At 35.2% G+C, this 26703-nt stretch overlaps 2 protein-coding genes across 3 annotated transcripts in view; both read left to right on the top strand.

Annotated features, from left to right (window-relative positions):
• The first annotated feature begins 964 nt into the window (after window positions 1-964).
• The window catches only part of palmdb (palmdelphin b), a 38531-nt gene continuing 12792 nt past the window's right edge, over window positions 965-26703 (top strand). The window contains exons 1-5 of one of the 2 annotated variants that reach the window (XM_079805807.1): window positions 965-1177; window positions 14088-14139; window positions 15139-15219; window positions 16842-16972; window positions 19904-20018. In XM_079805807.1, the coding sequence (XP_079661933.1) occupies window positions 14095-14139; window positions 15139-15219; window positions 16842-16972; window positions 19904-20018 (372 nt within the window). In that variant the 5' untranslated portion in view covers window positions 965-1177; window positions 14088-14094. Of the gene's footprint in view, window positions 1178-13984; window positions 14140-15138; window positions 15220-16841; window positions 16973-19903; window positions 20019-26703 lie in introns of those variants that run through there. The other variant, XM_079805808.1, reaches the window with a different exon arrangement.
• Window positions 20421-26625, top strand: LOC307119498 (palmdelphin-like). The gene is made up of 3 exons (XM_079805811.1): window positions 20421-20577; window positions 21612-22541; window positions 25428-26625. Exons 2-3 carry the CDS (start codon window positions 21623-21625, stop codon window positions 25451-25453), a joined length of 945 nt encoding a protein of 314 aa, XP_079661937.1. The 5' UTR covers window positions 20421-20577; window positions 21612-21622; the 3' UTR covers window positions 25454-26625.

The raw sequence follows: 26703 nt of genomic DNA, 5'->3' as shown, positions 1-26703 counted from the left end.
ATGTAGCCAATATATCAAAATGAATCAATATTGAGTCGTGATCGAAATCGAATCGCAAGCTTATGACTCCAATCATGAAACCCCAAAATCTCACTCTAAACTGAGCTAAAAAGTTGTCAGCTCTGCTTTGGAATGTTTCATGAAGATGCTATGTTGTTCTGATAGTTGCTAGGGTGATCGCTTATATCTGGTCCCTAGATGGATACAGCTCCTTAAATGTAAATTCAAGTTCATACCCCCTTGATAATTGTCCATAGAATAATGATCCAAAAAGTCTGATGGTTTAGAAATATACTACGACATGTTTCTCCTCAACAAGCCACATTTGAGGCATTGTTCATATTTGTAGAGCGAAATGTCCAGGGATGCACAAATGTTTAATACCTAAACTGTGCAAAATGTGTTTTTTAAAGACCCTTGTTCACAAAATCTGCCTAGTTTGAACATCAGCCGTGGGGGGAAACTCTGTTATTTGAATATCACTGCTGTGATATGAAAGTGAGAGGATATATAGAGAGAAACAGATGAAATATTACTATCTTAGAAAGGGGTAGTTCACTACAACACACATACACACTCGACACATTCCTAGATGAAACCAGTGTTTGCAAAAACCTTTGAGCTCTTTTTCTGAACTAATTTTGGAGAGGAGTAATTTAGCAAATTGTGTGTCAGCATGTTCATGTAAGGGAAACAACAGCTGATCAGTGTGTGTGTGTGTGTGTGTGTGTGTGTGTGTGTGTGTGTGTGTGGGCACATTGTGTTGCAGTTGTACGTGGGCTAACACATGGTAGAGCAGCCCGGCTCTGACAGCCCGAGAGAGAGAGAGAGAGAGAGAGAGAGAGAGAGAGAGAGAGAGAGAGAGAGAGAGAGAGAGAGAGAGAGAGAGAGAGAGAGAGAGAGGATGAAAAAGAGGGAGGGGGGTAGAGTGAGAGTGAGAGTGATAGCATGACAGAAAGCGAGAGAATCGGAGAGTTAAAGAGAGAGAGAGACTGCGAGAGGGGGCAGCCTGCCAGTGAATGGTAACACAGGATCAACCCTCAGCCTACAGTACCTGCACTTGGACGCACACACAAACACACACACACTCATTACACACTCATGCAACCATGCTGGAATGAACAGACTGAATTCCGGTCAGCGCTTCCCAACTAAAACCATCAGCAGAAGATAACTGGTGAGTACTGCTCCCTTCCCTTTGTTTGTGATTGTGTCTTAATATTGGCTGTTTAGTTTAAGTCAGCTTGCTATTTTCCTTCTAAATGTTATTTGCTGCCTGTCACTTAACAAACTAATAGCATGCTTGGTCAACTAGTTAGTTCAGTTGTGTATACTTGCCTGACAGAAAGTAACTGCATATTCTTGTTGTGTTCATTGTGAAAAAGAGTGGGGGGTTCAGTGATTAGTAAGCTTTTAATTCCTTTAAGCTTGCTGCTTTTTTGCCCGCTGTCCTGGCTAGACGGCGGTAGGTCCGCAAAGCCTTTGTCAACTGATTTAATGGGGTCTGACTTTTAGACCGCCACAGTTTGCTGTTGTGTGTCAAAGCGTCAGGAGGCTTATGCGTCATTGTGATGGCATCACCCTAGCCGGGGACACCCTCCTCTCTCTCAACTCGCCACACCGAGTGACAGGAAGTCTTGTATAGGCTTGTACCTGCGAACGGTACGCAGACTACGCACACATGGAAAACCACAAGGGGAGACAGCGAGGCTGTGCTTCTCTCTTCCACCCACATATTGGGAATCAGATGCATGTGAATATTCTAGAACACCACAGCCATACAAATATGATTTAGCTGTTATTGGGAAATACATTCTGAAAGGTGATCAGGACCCCATCATGAAGGTACAGACTTGTATCACCCTTAAGTGGTTTATTTTGTGATCATGAGTGGTTGATTGTACACTATCCCCCTCATTAGGGCTACTTACCCATTTTTATAAATAATAATTTGAATAAATGATTGTTTGAGCTGAAATTAGTTTATTGTATTAGAAGAAAGAGACCACAGTGTGATACGAGATGAAATTAGCATCTTGTAACTATGTACACTCAAAAAATGTCAGTCTGTTTTTTTTATATTTAAATTAAAATTATATTAAATCCATAGATTAGACATTGTTAAAAAAATTAAACATCATGAAAATTAATATCTTAAATGTATTAAAATTCAGTTTTATACAACGCAGGTTAGTAAATGGCAATGCTACATTGACTTTAACATTTAAAAAAAAATCTATTTGGCATATTTAAATAAATATAATTCAAAACATTTGTTTAAATAGCCTTCTACTTTTGCCAGCATTTTTTTAAGTTGTTTGTTGAGTTTTTGAGAGGAAATCAGTTGCCAGTATGATCAGTTTTAATGTCTCATTATACAGAAATATTTGACAGCAGAATGTTGAAGTTGACCAATCAAAATGAAGTATTCCAGAGATAGAAGAATATTTAGAATGCAGGGCTTGTTTGTTGACCGCTTTACATTGCATATCACTTCGTCATGTTAATTCTGTACTATAGTTATTCTGTAGGGGGTGGTATATCGAGTTTGTAGCCTACGATAGGCCTATATATTTTTTAGAAACGATATGGAATGAGGCAATCGATATACAGTAGTTTGATAGGAGTGCATCTGAAAAATAGTGGAGGACGAGTGAGCTGCTGCAGGGAAAGTGCATAATGACACAATTTATAATAAGGGCTTCAAAATAACTGGTAAGATATAGTTAACACGTATAGTTTAAAGCAGCTCTCACATGTTGTGCTGACTGACGTGTGGTGCTTTCCTCAGTACATACCTTACATTTCACAGGTATATTCTGTAAATGTTAGAACGTCATGCAAATATGTCCATTTTACTGTCAGGAGAGGACGAGCCTTCTGCAAGTGAATCCGCTAAAATTCAGTGAAAGCTTCCGAGAAAGAGCGCTACCGTGCGCATGCGCGCCACACAGACAGCGCAATAATTCTGACTAAAATATACACATTTCTAAAATATTTGTTGTTGGACAATAAATGTGTCATATGTGGAATTATGAAAGTGACCATTATAACGGGCTAATCAAATACAGGCTAGTATTACTCTGTGCTTTAGTTTTAGATTTTTTTTTTTTTTTTGTGATTTAACCCCCTTTTTGTACATAATGCATATAGCCTACATCACATTCACTATATTTGTTTATAGCCTTCAAAATATTGTTTGTAGGACATCATTGGGCAGGATATGAAATATTTAAAAAATATATATACAGATTTTTGTTTATCCAAATAGGAAAGTCTACAAAATACAGAGATAGGCTATATAGGCTACCGTATATCGCAATTTATTAACCAAACATATGAGATATGATAACCAAGATAAGATTTTTTGGGCCATATCGCCCAGCCCTAACTGTTATGAGTTTTGAAATAAGAGCAGCAGTTTGGACTGTTTATAAGTAAAATTGGTGGTCTAAGGCAGTGTTTCCCAACCGGGGTGCCGCGGCACGACGAGAGCAGGGGTGTCGTGTAAAAGTCCTTCAAATATATATATATATATATATATATATATATATATATATATATATATATATATATATATATATATATATATATATATATATATATATATATATATATATATATATATATATATATATATATATATATATATATATAATATATATATATATATATATATAAAATTTTTTCAAATGTTTCAAATAATTCTCTCTTTGTAAACTATGTTCAATGCATGCGAGTGCTGTCGTATGTTCGAATATGACCAGTCATGTTCGCCATCATCACCCGGCTGTAGTGCCAGAAGACGAGAATGAGAAGTCGTGCGCGCTGTGAGAAAATGTGTCTCTGTGTACTCATCCGAAAGCGCGCACACGTCTCACAGCGCGCAAGAGTTCTCTTTCAAGTCTTGCTCTTGAACGGACAAACTCACACAAAAGTATGTCAACATGTCCATCTTGATGAGTATTCTAGCAGACATAGTCTGTATATGACTTGAGTAAACTTTATACAGTCGAGAAAGACGCCGCATATCCATGATTTAGGTCTTAAAGGGGCAGTAGCCTTTACTGCTGTATGTTTAATGTCAAACAACAAAAGACAAGGACATCACTCCCTCACTCACTCACTGCTCTTGATTGAATAGCTTGTGTAAGTTTAATAGGATTACTCTTTAATTTATACAGTCAAATATGCAATGTTATTTTACATTTGATCAATTTCTGTACCTGAAAACTAATGACGGACCTGAAAAACCTGAAAAGCATAGTTTATTTTATTAGTATCTTTCCTCAATAGTATTTATTTGTGCTGCTGCTTGTATTTAAATTATTTGTTCTTATTATTTTCTTTATTTTTATATGACAGTCGTCCTTTTTTCCCTGAACATAGCAAATACTGAACCGTACCGAAACCGTGAACCTAAAACCGTGATACAAACCGAACCGTGAGCAAACTGTACCGTTACACCCCTAGCGTAACGTATGCGAGGGGGTGCCACAAAATTGAGAACATTTTCAAAGGGTGCCATGACTGAAAAAAGTTTGGGAAACACTGGTCTAAGGAAGTCATTTCATACCCAAGGGTTTAAGGATTTAAATCTTGTATGATGCCTTGAGATAAACAAGGATGTAGGCCTACTTGTGGTGTTAGTGGAATATTTGGCTTCTCTGTTATTGAAAATGAATGCATATGAGGTTGTCATAAATTCTAAATTTGGGTGTTTAAAACAGGAAGTGGGCTCATTAATTCTGTTTTCCACACACTAAAGGTTGCAGACCCCAGGGATTTGACTGTTAAACCATTAGAGATTAGATTAGAGACTGGAGATTACTAGGTGTCTGTCTCTAGACTAAATCTGAGCGAAATCTTTCTGTCGGACTCAGACACATGAGGTAACGAGGGAGATCTGGACGCTATGCCTAAGAGCTTGTTTGATCAGTTTTATCATGCACCATGAAAACCTTTGATCTCTGATCTGTGGCTGAGAGGCTGTTTGCTGTGATTAGGCTACAGCAGGATTTGGAATTTTTTTTGTCATTGCGTTACAGATTTTGAAGTTGAAGTGTGATACTATGGTTCATTGATGGTATTACCTTGGTACTGCTTGTTTACTATATTAATTTACTCTAGCATTTAAATTCTGTGTTGAATATAAGTGTATATAATTTAGTTTTATATATACCGTTTTGTCATAGTAGTTTATGGTAATGCCACAGTACTTAAAAAAATAGTCCCCTGGATTTACTATGATTTTTGGACATGCACAAAACAGAATATAAAGGATTTACATGTAATTATTACCACAAATTAAATTCATTAAAATTCATAGTGTATACAAAACCTATTAATATCATTGAAAAAAAAAAAATCAAAAGTGATTCAAATTAAAAATGTTAAGTCAAAAAAATGTCTTTAGTGATTAGTGAATATATTTTTTCCTAAACGTATATATGTAAAATACATTATATTGCCAAAAGGATTGGGACACCCCTCCAAATAATTTAATTTAGGTGTTTTAATCACTTCCATGACCACAGGTGTATAAAATCAAGCACTAGGCATGCAGACGCTTCTACAAACATTTGTGAAAGAATGGGTCGCTCTCAGGAGCTCAGTGAATTCAAGCGTGGTACTGTGATAGGTTGCCACCAGTGCAATAAGTCCATTCATGAAATTTCCTCACTACTAAATATCCCACGATCAACTTTTAGCGGTATTATAACAAAGTAGAAGCAATCGGGAACAACAGCAACTCAGCCACGAAGTGGTAGGCCACGTAAAATCACAGAGTGGGGTCAGCGCATGCTGAGGCGCACAAGTCGCCAACTTTCTGCAGACTCAATTGCTACAGATCTCCAAACTTCGTGTGGCCTTCAGATTAGCTCAAGAACAGTGCGTAGAGAGCTTCATGGAATGGGTTTGGATGGCCGAGCACAAAGCAAGGTCCATAAAGACATGGATGAGCGAGTTTGGTGTGGAGGAACTTGACTGGCCTGCACAGAGTCCTGACCTCAACCCGATAGAACACTTTTGGAACAACCCGAGCCAGACCTTCTCGTCCAACATCAGTACCTGACGTCACAAATGCACTTCTAGAAGAATTGTCAAAAATTCCCATAAACACACTCCTAAACCTTGTGGAAAGCCTTCCCAGAAGAGTTGAAGCTGTTAAAGCTGCAAAGGGTGGGCCAACTCCATATTAAACCCTACGGATTAAGAATGGGATGTCATTAAAGTTCATGTGCATGTAAAGGCAGACATCCCAAAACTTTTGGCAATATAGTTTGTAATAAAATTATATCTATTGACATTTCTATCGCTTTTTAAGATTAGCTTTCATGACTTGAAAATGTTAGTAAAAAACATATTCATTACTCACTAAAATTAATAAAAAATGAAGCATCTATAGTAATGTTATAATATTTTATATCATAGAAATATCTAAAGAGTATATATTTCTAATATCTTGGCAAGGTTATTTAACTAAAACTATTCAAATACATTTCATTTAAATAAAGTAAACATTAACTGAATAATTAATTTTGATGCACTAAAATAGCTAAAACTAAATTAAAAAGTAATGAAACTATATAGACATATAAAAAAACATTAAAAATGACAAAAGTGAAATGAAAACGGAAAATATAATAATAAAAACGGATTCAAAATATTAATAAAAAATATAATAGTATTGATGATACTAAAATAACACTGTATCTTCATAGAAATAAGGTAATATCTGAAAAACTTTTTTTTTGTCTAAAACCGAAAAGCCATGAAAATATTCATATCTAGTCATTAAACATTAAAATGAATGTGTATATATATATATATATATATATATATATATATATATATATATATATATATATATATATATATATATATATATATATATATATATATATATATATATATATATATATATATATATATATATATATAATTTTTAGAAGTTATGCTAAGCTTGAAGCTATTTTATTGGCTAGAAATTGTAGAAATTATAGTACAATCTCTGTAAACAATTGTTAAAAATTCCAATCCTATCATTATGAACAACTGGAAAAATCATATAAAATCAAAAGGGAACTCCTTATATATCATATCATCAGCACATAAGTATTGCTATCTGATACTACTGTACCATGCTGCCACCACAGTACTTTTTTAGGTACCTGCTTGTGAGTCATGCAATCATAGAGATGGAAAGAGAAGATAAGCGGTTGGCATGGTCTGGAGCAGGAGCAGGAGGAGGAGGAGGAGGAGGAGGAGGAGGAGGAGGAGAGGGGTGGATGTCTTAACAGCTGATGTGTCTCAGAAAACAGGAGAGGTCGGGGCCAGCATTCGCCCATAACTCATCGCCCATCGTTCAGTCCAGCTGTGAGACCCGTCTCAAGCCTGGCAGTGAGAACCAGCATGGGCAGGACTAACTAGCATGACCTTCTCCTGTTTGTCGCCACACTGGGTGTCTTAATTCCCGCACTGAACCCTGCCAGGCTGCTGTAATCTGAGCTGACTGAAGCAGAGAGGAATGATAATGCATCGGAATTCTGGATGCAGGAATTAGAATTCCAGTTCTGTGGATCTGAAGTGCTTTGGAACATTAAACTGGGAGACGTTTATAAGCAGCAGCTTGTGTGGGTGCATGTGAGTGTGTATAATGTCCTCCCACTCTCAGGCTAATTTTTTAGCCGGGGCATAATTTATTTAGATTTGTTGCATAAATTAGCTCTATTGTGTGAGCATCTTTCCAACACTGCACTTAGAAAATTAAAGATGTGCAAAAAGAATATTGTTTTTCATTAAATAAATATCAAACAAAGTCATTATAAACCTCAAAGTATTTCATGCTGTTATTGTGCTTGGCTGGTGCAGGTATTTTTAGAGCGAGGACAGCAGCAGGACAGAGAAAGAGGTCAGATTGAACACAGGTAAATGTGTTCTGAGGCGAGGAGCAGTTTCCTGACATGCCCTGTATAACTACAATACTAACCGTGACTTTGAGCTCATTATACCGTGAATGAAAAACTAAGGCTTTTTGTCCTATACAGTGGCAGCGCTATTGTACATTGACTATCAGATAGAAATACTATGGTATACTGCATGGTACTAAATATTAAATCTATTAATATACTAGGCTATGGTATTTTTTATGGTACAAGAAGTTACACGACCATGGTCAAATTTTGAAAGTTTCTACTGATCTTAAAAACATTGATCTTAATAATGAATAGTTCGGCCATGAAACTCTATTCACGTTCTGATTGGTTGTTTCAATGTAACTTCCACAGCCAATCGATTTCACTTATACATTACTGCTACACTTAATAACCATGATGCATCCAAACTGAATACACTATGTCTGTATGCTATGCAAATTCTTATGTTAGCCCTCCTCCTCCTCCCCAGCACCACCTGCCTAGACAGTAAAAAAACAACAACAAAATGCCTTTTATTTTATTTTAAATTGCCCATATTATGCTATTTTAAAGGCTCCTAATATTGTTTTTGAGGTCTCCTACAACAGGTTTACATGCATCAAAGGTCAAAAAGGTAATTTGTTCATAATATACATTGCACATCACTACATTTCTTAATGATTCTCAAATGACTCAATGGAAGAATCAGTCTCTCCAAATCCCTCCTTTCCGCGAGCCTCTGCTCTGATTGGCCAGATGGCCCTGTCTGTTATGATTGGTCTACCGCTTACAGCGTATGTTTCGGAAGCTAAACGGCCATTACTATAATTACTATACTACATTATTATATTACGACATTACTACAGCTCCAGAGGCGTCCTAAAGCTCAGCGATTGTACACACTGTAAAGACAGTAATGATGACGTCGATTTTACCGTATCAATCCAAGTGCGAGTCTGATGACGAAACAGGAAGAAGTTATTCAACCCGAACCTCCATCGCAAGGACGACTTTCATGTGATACGCTACTCATTTTGAGGTACATTATGAGATGTTGCAACTAGGGTTGGGTTTTTTTGGTACTTTTGGGATGTGTACATAAATAACTGTAAAGAACCTGTAAGTCATTTATAAAAGTGTTATTGACATTATGCCAGAGCTGCCCTGGTCTCTGTCTGCCATTGTCTGTGATGTTTGATTACTGTAATATTTACTAGTAAATAGTAGGCTGCTAATTAATAAAAACAACCATATTATTTTTTCTTCTTAATTTAATTTCTATGAAAAGATTTCCCACAAATTATGTGTTATGTATTTTGTGGTAATCAAATGAAGACGTAAGACAATAATTTAATGTATCTTTTAATTTAATTAAACTTTTTTTGTCAAACAAAGTGCTGCACAACTGAGCTTTATATGGTTAAAATTAAAACATGAAGAAAAATTGTAATTTATAAAAAAAAAACTTAAAAAATAAAGTATTGATAATTTATTATTATTACATTAGTGTTAGTATTATTATTACATTGAGACGCATCTAAATTCTACAACAGTAATTTATTTGTCAAGTTTGCCGAACTTTTATTTTGACGGGTTGCCGTGAATTTGAGTTTCTGTGTGTTTATGATATGACGGTCGTTTTTCTCAAACGAAACGGTAAAATGCTCATGAAGTGACTCAGTGGCTCTGGAGAAGACGTTCGCGCATTAATGTCCTCATATGAGAGGCAGAGATGGAAACATGCGACCGTCACGCGCGGTTCTGAGTGAGAGAGTGTGTGTGTGTGTGAGGTACAACTTAAACCCATGTATACCGCGTCTACACATTCATTTGCACAGAGACACGCATGATTCGTATTTAAATGGTCTTTTTGTGGTTTAATATTCACAGACACTAGTCTATATCACAATATGCGTTCTCAGGTACCGAAATTTGGTACCGATTGATTTAATGTGAATCGGTACTCGGTAGTACCGACGTAACGTTCGGTCGGTGCCCTTAAACGTACAGAGTTCGGTACCCAACCCTAGTTGCAACTGTAATTCCTCCTCACCATCATCAGCATTAACAAGTGTATGACCATCAACAAACCCATGTGTATATTTATAATTTACTGCGGTGCACGCGTGGGAACCGTATCAATAACGGTGCATACATTCTAACGTGAATGACTGATGTAACATTAACATTTGTAAAACAAATCTTGCTCCATCACTTATTCAAATGAGTCCTTTACTCAAAGTAGTAAGAATGACAGACAATCTGCATTAATAGACACAGTTTTAGGTAATAGTGGCCCACTCATTAGAACTATTTCAGTAATAGCGTAAGTTAGCTGGAAACTTACACAATATAAAACACAAAACGACATATTTTAAATACCCAGTAGAAAATATATACATCAATAATTAATCATACTTGCCTGTTGTGATTCTTACATGAGGCGCAAGCTGGTCCAAATAAACTGGGCACTGACCCATCTTTCAAGATCAAGTGTTTTGCGAATCCCGCGTGGAACTCTGAGATTTGAGAAGCAGATGTTTGAGGGTGGGTCAAGTTGATCGGGTGGACAACGTACAACATAGTCAGGCATTATGCAAATGTCTTTTCGTAGAACCGTCACACAGTGAGATTCGAATTACAGACAATTCGTATAGGCGGTTCAGAGTCGATTCTTTCTTTATTTCTTTCTTTATTGTGCACTTTCGTCTTTACAACTTTGCAGACCGTTTACATTCACAAAAAGCTGTTATAACACACTCCATGAAAGGAAATATTTGAAAAACCATAATAGGGGCACTTTAAATGTGTGACTTTTAGCCATGTAGCTATGATGCCAGATAGTAGGCTACTCTAAATTTTCAATTTTAGACAAATTTTAAATATTCATTATAGAATGTTTATTTTATTTTATTTCATAATTTCCATACTTAAGTTTGTTGTTTAGAGCAGGGGTTTTCAAACTGAGGTCCATGGAAAAGTCTAGAAGAAACTGTAAAAAAAAAGAATAAAAAAATATTAATAATAACAATTTGATTAAAATAAATGAGTAAAGCAATAAATTACATCTAAATAAATAAATAAAACATTTGATTAAAAAAATAGTTAGTTAGTAATCTATTAAATAAATTAAATTAGATTAATATAGATACAAATTATTAATAAAAAAAAAAAAATTACATTAAAAATAAATAAATAAGCAAGAAATAGTAATACATTATTACATTGAGTAGAACAAAATATTTAATAATGTAACTAAAACTAATTTTTAATTCATAATAATTTTTTTGTGTATAAATTGAGTGTTTATAACTTTTAATTAGTGTAATTATTGTCTCTGCTCTTGTCCAGAAAAGTGCACTATTTACCATGGTACAATGTCCAAAATACCATGCAGAGTATTTTCTTGTAAAAGCGGAAAGCTGCTGCTGTATACTTTATTTATCTTTTGTTTATTTGTTAAAAAAATCTCTATTTTTGTGCAATAATTGACTGTGTTTGGCTAAGCAAAAATCAAAAATATTTATTTGGTTCTAATTATATCAATTAATTCTAATATTTTTTTTTTTTAAAGTGCAAAAGGGAATGTGAGGACACGGACGTCTCTGACTTCACATTCGATGCACTAATATCTGTAAATGCATCTCTCTCTGCCATACTACTTAAGCTGCATCTTAAATTAGTGTGGCATCTTGTTAAGTGGTGAGACATTTAAAGGCATGATGGGTTGCTATCAGTACACACTGGTGTCATTAGGGGAAATGTCATTTGTATTTGTGAGTGCTTGGTTCCTTTGAGAATCTGCAGGGAAAATTACGTTATGTGTTAAGGTCACTAACTGCATTTAGATCTAAAAAAAAAAACGTGTTGTAGATCTATTTGTTAGATAGCGTCAAGGATGTCTGTAATGTGTACAGTCATCAGGCAGAGAGGATGGGTGCAATTTGAGCAGGCATTGCACTAAGGGCAGGATGTTAGTCACATTGCAGATGGATCCTCACATCTTCAGGACTGTTTGTTTTTAAGAAAGGGACAAGCCTGACATTTTAAACCAAAGGCCACACGTGACAACGCTTAGCACACTCTGTCCATGTCGCAATGGGATTTCTACTGTTTGAACTCTTCACCTGTCAGATGGAGCATAGGTCACACTTCAGCCAGGGAGAGAGGGGCACAACCAGGAAATATTGCTTGACAATTTTTAGCCCATACCTGTTAGCTTTACCTGTTACATTAGCATCTATATATGTAATATATAGTATATATATGTAAAAGTTGACAATCAACTTTTCAATTTTAGAAAAAAATAAAATATCCAGTATCTACTATAGACATTTTATTGTATTTTATTTACTACTACACTCAAAAAAAAGGTTCTATATGGCACTAAAATTGGTTCTTGTAATCATAGGGGAACCTTTTTAAGTGCTGTATAACACCAATTTTGGTGCTTCAGTGGTTCTTCGGCGGTTTTTCAGCGGTTCTTTTGATAAGGTGCTATATAGCACCACTGACTAATGTGCTATATAGCACCGCTACCATATCCAGAACATGTTAAGATATGGTGCTATATAGCACCAAAAGTGGTTCCTCTATGATTAGGACGAAGAACCACTTTTATTGCCATATAGAATCTTTTTTTTAGAGTGTACTTATATTACTTCCTATGCACTCATTTGTTGTTTTATAGATTTTATTACTTAAAGGTGCACTGTGTAAATTTTAACTCGCCCCCCCTTATTTAATATTCTCGGAGGAGGGGTTTATGTAAATATTGGGGCTGGTGATGTCAGAGACCCTGGAGGAATGTCTGTAGTCCCTACTGGCCGTTTGCTAAAGTCCTTAGAAATTGATTTCTTTAAAAGCAAATATCTCCCTTTGCTTTAAACTTTGAACGTTGTAACTTTGCAGATGTTGTTTATGCTCAAACAGCAACATTACACACTAGCTAAAGTTAGAAAAGTGAAATTGTGTTTTACCACCCCTTTAACATATAGGGAAAAAACCTTTTGGGGGTGAAATTAACACCTGTGTTTTTAGGCCTCAGAGGGCTCTGTCATTCATGGGTGTTTCATAACCGCATGTCGTTATCTGAATACCATTTAACCTTGCAGTCCACCTATGACAACAGAGTGTATATCATGCTGGTCATGTGTTTATTTCTGTACAAAGGGGATGAGGTCTGCCTTCAGTGGCTATTCTTAACCCTTCAACATTTGCTTTGCAAGTCCAAACATCTGAGAAATGGCCTTGAATGAAATTCAAGATGTATGCAATCAGTACTGCACTGAACAAAAACAAAGCAGATATTTACAGATTGTTCATCTCTTGATAAATAAACTCAACACTTGCTTTTCATGCGCCAGAGATTATATAAAGCTGAAATAGGGAATAAGGAAACCTGTTTGGAAACCATCACTTGTGTTTGCTAATTTAAATAATTATAATTTGTTTAATAAATATTTATTTTATTTTATTATATATATAAAATGTAATGGTTTTAAGGAGAGCTATTTTCACCATCTAGCATTAGTTACTACTACTATTATTATTATTATTATTTATATTTGGTGCAGCGATGACACAGTTCACCTTTAATATATATTTTTACACATTACATCATCAGAACTCATTTGAGACGCACTTAACACAATGTCTTCTGTCAAGTGGAAGCTGAATGACCCCAGCTTGTTCATTGTGTTTAATTTATCTATTATTTATTGACCAGAGACATTATGTTACTCTGTCCCAGGGAAAGCACTCCACGTGGAGATATCTGACACATGAAGTATCAAAGAGTGACATGCTAGCTATGAAAATTATGCTTAGCTAGCACATCTTGGATACCAACAATCGGCACATACACACACACGCACACGCACTCCAAACCCTTTTGTACATCTTTCATCTTTTTATGTGCTCATTCATCCTTCAGGCAAAGAGATAGTGGGTGAAAGAGCCCCCCAGCAACACTTCCTTCCTTTCTTCCAGCTTTGACGCCCACCATTAAGTCACCCCCTACCAAAACTTCCCTCATACCAACCCACATGTGCCAATCACATCTTGTTACCAACCTGTTCTTAGTCTTCTAGACAGACATTGACGGAGGGTTGTTAGTGAGAATAGGTTGTTTATCCCTCTCTCTCTCTCTCTCTCTTTCTGTGTCAGGAGCATAATGGAGGAAGAAACCCTGCTGCGAGAGAGACTGCAGGCTATAACAGTGAGTATCAGACTATTCTCTTTGTTTTGCGTAAAAGAGAATTGAGCTTTTATATTGGCAAGGGAAATATTATCACTTTACATACTGTTTTTTGGCTTTGGTGTCAAGTTGGTACTCACAAAACCTTTCTGGGTGTTTGAAACGTGTTTATAACAGATGAATTTGCTCTGTTGTGTGTGGTAACCTAAATAAGGTGAGAGTTTTTAGTGTGTCATTTAAATAAAAGCACTTGAAAGGAGTAACTAGTCATTTTAGTAGTCCCAACATTATAGTCTTAATACTTTGTGGCCTTGATGACATGAACCACACAACTTTGGAAAATTTTGTTGTATGAATATCTGAACATGAAATATATCATAATAAAGATCAGAGCCTCTTCTTTTAAACAAACAAACAATATTTTTATTCTAGCTTCATGCTTTCTTTTTTAATCAACACTTGAATGTGGGTAAGTTTAATTAAAATAAAATATATATATTTTTTTTTAGCAAAACGCAGAGAATGTGCGTTTAAAGCAATCGCTTGTTTCTGCTTCTTTGCCTGTTTTGATCCGGAGATTCAGTACTCTTTCAAAATTTGCATGATAGTGCCCCCTACTGTATAAAAGTGAAAACACAGAGAATAAGTTAGTTAATCTGAGAGATTAATACATGGATATCTGCTTAAAAGTGTGTTCGTTCAGTATATGAACTCCATCAAAGAACATTCAGAGTATAGTATGGAGATGTCTGTACATGTGTTATTTTTGTCTACACACAGCCTTTGAGCTGTTCATTTTATACATGAAGTCATAGTTTATTAGAGAGTTAAAAATAATGCTGCAAAGCCTCCTTCTCAAAAAGACTATATTAGTTCTCTCAATACGCATGCTTGTGTTAATAGCAAGACATGAAATGCCAAAAAGAAACAACAATAGAGTATAGGGTGACTTGGGGTCAAACTGAAAAATGTTTAGGATCTTATTTTACTTGACCTAAAATGACTTTGTTTTCTGATCAGGACAAAAGAAGAATTCGAGAGGAGATAGAAAAGAAACGAAGAAACAGCGAAGAAGAGAAATTAAAGCTACAATATCTAAAGGTATGTATTGTTATGAATAATAATTATAATATATCATTTACTCCAGAATTACTGGCACCCTTGTTAAACATGATCAAAGTGGGCTTAAATCTACATTGTTCATCCTTTTGATCTTTCATTTAAAAAAAAAATCACAAAATTCTAACCTATCATTGAAGTAAACAATGGAACGTGGGGGAAATCTCATTATGAAATAAATGTTTTTCTCTAGTTCACGTTGGCTACAATTATTGGCACCCAATTATTGCAACGTCATAACAGCTCTGAGTCTTCTTCTATAATGCCTGAAGTGCTTGGAGAACACCTGACAAGATATCAGAGACCGTTCCTTCATACAGAATCTCTCCAGATCCTTTAGATTCACAGCTCCATGTTGGTGCTTCTTCTCTTCAGTTCACCCCACTCATTTTCTATAGGGTTCACGTGAGGGGACTGGTCTGGGATGACTATGGCAGAAGCTTCATTTTGTGCTCAGTGACACATTTTTGTGTTGATTTTGAAGTTTGTTTTGGATCATTGTCCTGATGGAAGACGAAGACCCAACCACGGCCCATTATAAGATTTATATCTGTTGGTATTTACTAGAATCCATGATACCATCTGAACAAGATATCCAGGACCTCCAGCTGTATTTGTAACCGTGGGCATGGTGTACTTTTTATCCCTGTTTGCACCAAACCCATCTGGTGGGTTTGCTGCCAAAAGGCTCCTTTTATAGTTTCATCTGACCACAGAACCAGGTCCCTGTTTGAGTTTGAATTTCCAGTCGTGTCTGACAACTGAATATACTGGAGTTTGTTTTTGGATGAGCGAAGATAATTTTTCCTAAATCCCTCCCAATCATCTTGTGGTGATGTAGAATGTAGATTTTTTTTAAGGGAATTTGGCCTTTGTGTTTCCCTTATATTTATACACTTGTGGAACAGGAAGTCATTGCTGGACAATGTTGTGCTCCTAGTCACCCTGGTGGGCTGAAATAAATAAATAAATATGATTGGGAATATACTTCAGAGATATTTTACTCATAAGAATTCCTAGGGGTGCCAATAATTGTGGCCAACATGCATAGGAGAAAAACATTTATTTAATAATGTGACCCCCCCCCCCCACACTTTCAATTGTTTTACTTCAATGAAAGGTTAGAATTTTGTGATTTTTTTAAAATGAAAGATTAAAAGGATAAACAACATTTATTTTCATAGCCCCTTTGCTCATATTTACCAGGGGTGCCAATAATTCTGGAGTTGACTGTGTTATATATGTGCATTTTACTATATTGGCTGTTTATTACTACATCCATTAATCCTATCCAATAACTTAACAACTACCTAACTATTAATAAGCAGTAATTAGGAGTTTATTGAGGCAAACGTTATAGTTAATAGTTATAGTGAGTGGACCCTAAACTAAAGTGTGACCATATCTATTCCAGTAAGTATTAGTAAAAATTGTATTATTAATAGAATAATAAAGAGTAAAAGATGAATCATTAAATGAATGTTTAAAAAAAATTAAATATCTTTTTAATGTCTAATGATCATTACATTATTGCAACAATTCAGATTGTGTTTGCATCAAGTATCTTGATACAACATGCTGTGTTGCTTTCTTTGCACAAACAGAAAAAAACTCTGCGAGAACAATGGCTGATGGATGGATTGAGCACCTTGAGCGAAGAGGAGCAAGAATCTGTGAAGGCCCAGACTGAAGATTTCCAACAAAAGACTAAACTCCTGCAGAGCAATATCGACAGGTACTCGCACATCTCCACAAATGAAAAATGAAAAAAAGTTTCGACTCTATCATTAATGGTTTGCAAGGTTTTTGACTTCCTCCTGATTGTGAGAAGCAATTGGATTATTCGTGTTTAACCACTGTGATGGGCTTTCAGTGTCAGCCAGGGGTTAGACAGACAGACTTCACTCACAAGTATTACATAAACACGCAATCCGCCTTGGCAGTGAGAGCCTGTTGACTTACAACAAGCTTTGTCTGAAAAAAAAAAAAAAAAAAACATTACGCAGGAGGTCATACCTGGTGCAGGAAGCATGACTAACACAACAAAAGGACAAAATAACTGAGGAAAAATCTTTTTCAGAGCTAGAAAACAAACCACTCTGAAATTACCTTAAACTGCCATACATAGTTTCCGGTGAGACACTCTCTGCCTGGTTTCTCCATGAGGAGCTTTATTTAGATGGAATGGAAGCTTGCTTTCCAGCAGTTAAGATCGATTTAAAGGCCTTAAAGGACTCAAATCTCCAAAGAGCTTTCTCTTGACAAATAGACTCTGCAATATGATGGCTGCAGTTTAAAACTAGGTGGATTAAGAGCAAAAAAAGCAATCAGATGAAAATCTCCACAATCACAGGACAGAGGTGGCTTGTCATTTCCCGCAGGACAGAGGTGGCTTGTCATTTCCCGCAAGTTATCTTGATGTATAGGTTCATGGCCCCGCTAAAAACATAAATGAGGGGAAACATTCTAAAACTGAAACTAAAAACTCATTTTTTCGATATCATCAACTCTCTGGACATGCCATAGGGAATGTTAAAGATTAAACAATACCGAGACGTTACACAAGGAGGAGCCATTATATAGAGTGATTTTCATGAAATCGGGCTACTTTAGACAAGATTAAAACATTTTTAATAAAAAAAGTATATATTTTACAGTTGTTGATTTGGATATTGTTTTTTTGGCATACAATACAAAATTAAATACAAAAAATATATACAAATAAATGAATAAATAAAAGAAAGAAACACCTTTATTATATATACTGTATATACACCGATCAGGCATAACATTATGACCTAATATTGTGTTGGTCACCAGGCTACCTTGTTCCATTGCTCTGTGGTCCAGTTCTGATGCTCACGTGCCCACTGTTGGCGCTTTCAGCGGGTCAGCATGGGCACCCTGACTGGTCTGCGGCTATGCAGCCCCATACACAACATGTTCTGCGATGTACTGTATATTCTGCAATTTTCTCTCAGAACCAGCATTAACTTCTTGAGCAATTTGAGCTACAGTAGCTCGTCTGTTTGATCGGACCACACGGGCCAGCCTTCGCTCCCCACGTGCATCAATGAGCCTTCACTTGATCGATATATATATATATATATATATGTGTGTGTGTGTGTCTGTGTGTGTGTACTGTGTGTAATTATTATGTATATATAAATACACACACATGCATGTATATATTTAAGAAAATATGTTATATTTATATATATATTATTTATAAGATAAATTATATAAATATTTATACAGTATATACAAATATAATACATATTTCTTAAATATATTCATGAAGGAGTGTGTATTTATAAATACAGAATAATTATACACAGTACACACAGATATATTATGTTAAGCTTTTATTTTGGATGCGATTAATCGATTGCCCAGCACTAATATATATATATATATATATATATATATATATATATATATATATACATATATATATATATATCTGTATATCTATATATCTATACAGCTCTGGAAAAAAATAAGAGACCACTTAACATTGAGAAATCAATGTTAAGTGGTCTCTCAATATAATATATAACTTTTTTTTATATATATATATATATATATATATATATATATATACTTGAATCAGTCCCAAAATGTTGATTTTAGTCTATATCAGGATTTCTGGATCGTTAACAAATTGTTTGCTCTAAAAAAATTTAAGCCAAAATTCACCCCAAAATTGTAATTCTGTCATCTCTTGTGTGTATCCAAACATTTACGACTTTATTTTTCTGTGAAGCACAAAAGAAAAAAGAAGAACTTTTGTTTTGCTTGTTGTCCATACAATGAAAGTCAGTGGTTGTTTTGGACCCCTTTGACTTTCATTGCATGGACAAAACCATTTTCAAAATATCTTTTGTGTACTGCAGAATAAATAAAGTCAAACAGGTTTGGATCGACATGAGGGTGAGAAAATCATGACAGAATTTCCTTTTTGGGTGAACCATGCATTTTGTGTAGCATTATTTAATTGAAAAAGCATCAAATTTATATAAGTAAAGCTTTATTTATATAGCACCTTTTAAAACCTTCTTTACAGAAGAGAAATACATGTGTCCATTCACAGAAAAGAAAGACACATACAAAAATAGGATAGAAATAGGATAATAAAACAAAATACAACAATGAAACGAGCATGTTTAGGCCCTCAAAAAAGCAATTTATTTCGGAGAAGAAGAATCATAGACCAAGCAATTACCATAGGGTCCTCACACTATCGGTGCTCGGGCCCTAATAAATCAAAGACCCTAGGGAATAAATGTGTTATGAGGTACTTTTTAAAAGTGTATAGTGAGTCGTTTGCTCGTAGGTTGTCAGGAAGAGAGTTCAATGGCTTGAGACCTATTTTTAGCTTTAACACTTTAGGGTTGAAAGCACATATTAATGCCTTATTCTGCATATTCTACATCCCTTAATCATACCCAATACCTAAACTTAATTTACTAACTATTAATAAGCAGTAATTAGGAGTTTACTGAGACATAAGTTATAGCTAATAGTTAGTTAATAGTGAGAATTGGACCTTAATCTAAAGTGTAACCAGAGATGTTTCTGCTGTTTTAGTAACATTGATAATATGTTTATTAAAAATGAGGTCACTGGCAAACAATCTTGACCTGATTACTGGCTTTCTTTGCAGAATAGAGCTGGAGATTGCGGCTCTGGAGACGAAAGAGCTGGATATTTCTGCAAAAGAAGAGATTCTTCTAAAGCAACTGAAGGAGGTGGAGAAAACTCCAGAGGACATCATAAAGGTATTGCTTGTGTAATCACTTTAACAGGCCTGGAGACTCCTTACCGCTTATTACACTGAGCCCCTTAAATTGGATCAGCTTTGTGTCGGGAACAAGGGAAATCATTACAATGCAACATGCTGTGAAGATGCCCCTTGGTTTCAAAATTGACGTCAAGATAAAATTGTTTGATGCCTGTTGGTGCTGTGAGAAAAGGATCGGTTTGCGTGAATACGTGACCTAATGTGATTTGTGTGAAACTGGTTTTGTTTTATATCTTCTTGTCTCTTCATCAAATCCGGTTTTGATTCTGTGCAAACTACTGTATTTCCCCAAAGGAAGTAAACGCAAATATCCTCCCAGGTAAAGAAATGTTTCCTACTTTTCCCTATATTGCTATTTGTACAGCATCCTTCCCATGACACTTCCTCAACAGACCTTCATCATGTTGTTTCTACAGAGCCAGTCCAATACATCTACACTGCCATACCCGATGTCCCAAAGTGCTATACTCCCACAACTAGGAGGAGAAGTGTCACAACAGGAAAACATGAAACTGATGAAGAGCAGGAGAGAAAAGGTACAACGCAAGGCTGATGTAATCAGCACAAACATTTCAGGATTTCCTGAAAATTTTGTTTAGACAGTGCAATGTCATCAAACTGTCCACTTGTGTAATTATAGCAATTCATGGTACATAAATGCTGTTTTTCATTTTTCATTTGCAAACATGAAAAAGATGGTTTCCATGACTCTGTAATTATGGGCAAAACATAGAGGCCAAATTATCAAATTATCACCGCTGAAGACTGAAAGGGATATTGTATATACATAGATGCAGATTGCAAGATTTTTTTATTAAAGCAATAAGCCCCAAGAGGACATGTGTTACTGTGTTTTTACCATGAGTAAGGGGTATTTTTAATTATATTAATTATAATGTATTTCACCAAGTTAAAATATATATAATGATCAGGGGCACCTCTAGCAATTTTGGGCCTTATGAAAGAATATGATGTTGGGCCCCCTACCACACCAACCTAGCTATCCAAAATCTTTGTCTACAATTTAAAAATACTGACCAATTAAGCTCCGCTCGCTCAACCCAGAATGCCCCAATTGGCTGATGAAACATTGATTAAAATTAAGATACAATTTATACAAAACAAATTTACTTTAAAGAAAGGCTTTCTACAAAACAAAACTTAATGACGTGGTCACAATTATGTCTGACCCACTCCATGTCTCCTGGCATTGCGCATCTTATGATGTGTCCTTTCTCACTCATGCTGTTCACTTTTCATAATCAACATAGATTGACAGATTGACAACATAGATATAAATAAAAAATAACATTATAATATTTAAACATAAATATAAATCTAAATACCTTTTTTTTTACAAAAGCATTAAAAATCTTACCGATCACAAACTTTTGAACGGTAATGTATTTGAATCTGGTTTAATAAGTCTTTATTTTATTGCTCAATTATTTCATGCATTATATACATTTATTTAAATGATGGTTCAATTCATGTTTTTGTTCATAATTTTTTTTAAATCTCATTATTTGATTTGAGGTGGTTTGTGTTTAACGCTGTTCTTTCCTTTCAGCTACATACACCATGAAGATCAGTGTGGAAAAAGATCTCCGCACTGGCGAGAGTCACATCCTCTCCACGACCACCATCACACCTCTGGATCTCCAACAACAAGGCATCAAAGTCTTTGAAGATGGGCGGAAATCTGTCTACGCCTTGCCACCTGATGGCCGGGACTCCCAGAATGACATGAATGAGATGAGCTCTCTTGAAGTAGAGGAACTTCTGATTAAAGCCTCTGAGAAGAAAGTCCCATCAGATGTGGAATACCATGAACCTGTGTTTTCAAGCCCATTCAGTCGACCTACAACCCCTCAGAGGACAGAAAGAGGTTACATCAGCTATCATGGCCTTCAGATGCCCAACAAGAACCAGAATCCTTTTCAGGCCGAGAAATTTACCAAACAAGAAGCTCTTTACATTCCAACCACTACAACCAACCAGTATTTGGAAACCAACCAACCAGTTCAAAATGGACCATATGCTAACAATGAATACAGCGACATAACCAGGATCAGCACGGGATCTTCCCCCGTACAAGAGTGTGAGGAACAGCTTCGGATAACTCCAACGGCAGACTCCGGGCTGGGATTCGGACGGTATTCCCCTCTGAATCCAAAGGAAGACTCTAGCCTCAACTTTGTGAGCTTCCTCCCACCCGAGGTGGAATCTGGTGAACCTGTTACCATGATCTTCATGGGTTATCAAAATGCTGAATCCGATGAGGAAGATGAAGGAATCCAGGCTGAACTGGTTGTTGTCGGTGAGGATGATGAAGATCCAGAGGAAGCGCCTTTGTCGTACCACCCTCTGGGCTACCGCAGCAAGATCTTCAAACCCAACAGTACAGTGTACCGCTCCGAGATCAGGCCTGGTGCCATCAGAACCTCCAGCTCTGGAAGACACACGTTTGGAAATGAAACTGAAGACCCGATAGCCACAGGTACCATTCGAAGATTGAGGAGAAACTTTGGTTTCTAATTACCTTTCTTAGTTGCTTACATTTATTTGAGTTATTGGTAACACTTTACAATAAGGTTCCATATGTAAACAGAAGTTAAAGGGATAGTTCACCCAAAGATGAAAATTCTGTCATCATTTAAGGCCTGATCACACAAAGAAACCATACTATTAGCATTCACACCATCGCACAATATCGTTGTGCTCTTATTTCATAGCTGCCACTTTAATTGCTTAAAGGGATAGTTCACCCAAAAATGAAAATTCTGTCATCATTTACTCACCCTCAAGTTGTTCCAAACCTGTATGAGTTTCTTTTTTCTGCTGAACACAAAATAAGATATTTTGAAGAATGTTTGTAACCAAGCAGATAGAGCAAAATATCAAAATATCTTCTATTGTGTTCAGCAGAACAAAGAAACTCATACAGGTTTGGAACAACTTGAGGGTGAGTAAATGATGACAGAATTTTCATTTTTGGGTGAACTATCCCTTTAAGCTCTTTGAAGCAGGATTCTGATTGGCTGTTAATGTCTTTATCGTTTATCAGTTGGAAAAGAATCGTTCTAAAAAGTGATTGGATTCCACTATTGTCATAGAATAGTTTACTAGAATAATTATTAAAACTTTATAGTTAGCATTATTAGAGGTTCAAGCGCGTAGCGCTGAATGTTAGAATTTCCAAGGATTGCATTCCCAGCATTCTCTCCTAAAAGGGATCGTGCAGACCAAACCGTAAGTTGTAGATACTTGAAACTTTGAGGGCTGGTAGTACCTACCCCGTCTATAACGTCACCGAGGCTCACTCTGATCGGCCTGATGGTGGCGCTACAGCGATCAAAAGTACGAAATGGCTCATAACTCCTAAACCATTTGCCGCAGGCTCAAGTGTCTTATATTGAAATTTTCGGGTATTTTTTATATATATTTTTTTAAACTCCTTTTGCAAACTAGTCCTAGGTTTTTCGCCCAATCAGAACCAAACCAGTGCAGAAACATTCTCTGGAGTCTGATTGTCAATAATTGTCAAAAAGTCTAAGTTTCAAATGACATCGGTGAAAACACAATGGCCTCCAAAGTCGTGTGTCTTTTGTGTTTTGTGAAAGTCATACAGGTTTGGAACGACATGAGGTTGAGTAAAAGGATGACAGAATATTACCTTTTGAGTGAACTATTCCCATAATGCATCAGTTATAATGAACATCCACTTTTGTAGCATTGTTAATCTTGGTTAATGTTAATTTCTACATATGCCAGTACATTTTGTAAATTTCAAGTATATAAATATAAATTAACGTTAATTAATGAATAAACATAAGCTAACAATAAACTATAGTATATGTATCTAGGGCTGTCAAACGATTAATCGTGATTAATCGCATCCAAAATAAAAGTTTGTGTTTACATAATGTATGTGTGTGTACTGTTTATAATTATTATGTGTATTTGAATACACACACATATACAGTATTTATGAAAATATATACTGTATATCATTTATATTATATACAAATGCTTCTTAAAAATGTGTGTGTTTATATATACCGTACATAAGAATTATACACCACACACACAAATATTATGTAAACACAAATTTTATTTTGGTTGCGATCAATCACGATTAATTATTTGACAGCACTAACCTCAATTAATAATTGCTTTAAAATAATTCAGTAGTTTTAATTTGTGATATCTAATGTTTTAACTGATGTCGAACCTTACTGTAACTTTAAGAATGCAAAGAAATATCCCTGGCAGCATGACTACTAAAAATGCTACACTGAAATATTTATAATCAACTGAAATATGCTGCAGTGTGTTTGGAGCATCCACACATATAATAATAATAACAACAATATTATATAATAATAATGTTTAATAACACAAATGCATGACAAGCATGAAATTAAACTTATTGTTTGTCTTATAACAACTGTCTTGTTTTATATGAATAATAAAATGAGGTCTGCTTTGACATTAACCTGCTGTTGTCATTTTTTTATTAGTACACTGACAATTTTGGAGCAATATAACAAGATTTGCTAATGAGGTTTCAGACTTTTGACTTGGTTTCTGACAATAACCACAAGCTAGTTCAAAAATCTGATAACTTTTAGGCATCACTGACACTTTCAAAAATAACTAAATTAAAACAAAGAATCAAAAAGAAAAATCCCATATTAATTTATCGTAGTAGTAACAATTTGTGTGGCGGAAACTATGGTTACCATGGTGAATACGTGCCATGGCTGATAAAACATAATGGCTTTTAGATATCTCTAGGAAGCATTATTCATGTTACTCATGTCTTTATTTTGTTTCATTATGGGTTCAGCCGTTTCCGACAGCTAATGTGTGATTTAGCATAGTTTTTTTTCTCTCCTCCAGAGTAATGCACCGTTCCTGTCCATCAGCTATAATTGAGCACTTTGCCCTTGGTTGCTTTTAAGATGTTGTGTCTGTTCAAGAGGTCTTTCATAACATCTGCTAAAGAGAGAGTTACGTAATAATCCATGGCTTGCGTTACGTAAGGTGCGAAATTAATGCTAAAATCTGCGACGTTCGGCATATTCATTGTTTTCTCTGTTTTGTCATCCCCTCATTTTGGCTCGCCAGTGCAAATGTGATAACTACAATCCCATAATCCTCTCTAATGACAGACCGCAGACAAATCCATTGTTTTTATTGATTGATTGGACTGTACTGGATATTGATTGGGGTTGAAACTAACTAACTAACTAACTAACTAACTAACTAACTAACTAACTAACTAACTAACTAACTAACTAACTAACTAACTAACTAGCCACCTGCATGCAGGATATCCAGGTGTGGTTAAACTGAAATATTCTTACTGTCTTCTCTACAGCGCTGCCAATGAAATGTCTCAGCTGAGAAAATACATAAGCTCTTCAAAGCAAGATTACAATGTCGCAGCTTGTATTCTCTGATGAGGATGGAAAGGACTGAGAGACTGATCTGAAAGAGTGAAAAAAAACCTGCTTATGACATGAATCATATTTGAGTGACATCATGTTGTACATAATGTTTTTCAGTTGACTGTTATGTAATTTATGTTGCTTTTTGGTAAAGTTTTCTTTTTATCCAAGTGATTTAATAATTTTTTTCCGGTAACACTTTGCAAACACTTTACAGTAAGGTTAACGTTAGTTAAAAAATTTACTAACATGAACTAACAATGAGCAATACATTTGTTACAGTAATTATACATTTTTGTTAATAATTCATGAAAAAAATGTGTTCATTGTTCATGTTAGTTCACAATGCATTAACTGTTAACAAATACAATGATTTTAGTCATGTAGTAAATGTTGAAATTAACATTAGCTAACATTAATAATTTCTATAAAAATATGTTAACTAATGTTACCTTGTTTCTGTCCCCTCCCAAAACTCGGACAATACATGTATCTCAATTACATTTAACAAACTGAGCTGTATCTTGCCAAATATTTACGCTGCAAATATGATTTTCCTTATAAGCATTACTATTTTCCAGTAAAAAAGTCCCTAAAATAATATACATTTATTTAAATTTTTAAGTTGAACAAAATTGCTAAATATATTAATGCATGTTTATAAAAAGACATTTTAAGGCATTTTTTGTTGTTTTTGTTGAATTAGTGAGTTTTAGAGCAAGAAAAAGAGCAGGAAAAATCATCTAATGGAGAAAAAAAGAAAAGAAAATTAAATTCAATATATTCTCTGAAAACAAGTTTTAATATTTTATGCATTTCGTGAATTTGTAAATGTATCCTGCTTTGATTTTTTTTCCCTGTAAAACAAGACAAAATATAATTTTTTGCAGTCTAATGTATGCTGATATGAACATTATTGTAAAATGTTACCTTTTTTTCTGTCCCCTCCCAAAACTTCCCTTTGCAGGAGCAAAGTTTTATATAAGGTGACTTAATTTATTGCATTATAAATAATATTCGGACACTACATGTATCACAATTAGCCTACATTTAACAAACTGAGCTGTATCTTGCCAAATATTTACTTCCCTTATAAGCATTGTCATATTTTCCAGTAAAAAAGTCCCTAAAATAATATACATTTACTTTCATTTTTAAGTTTACCAAAATTACAAAAGATATGAATACATTTTTCAGCCATATTTT

Source organism: Gobio gobio (assembly GCF_949357685.1).
Source record: "Gobio gobio genome assembly, chromosome: 23".
Lineage (NCBI taxonomy): Eukaryota > Metazoa > Chordata > Actinopteri > Cypriniformes > Gobionidae > Gobio > Gobio gobio.
Note: the sequence above shows the minus strand (reverse complement) of the source record. Positions and strands in the feature narration are given on the sequence as shown.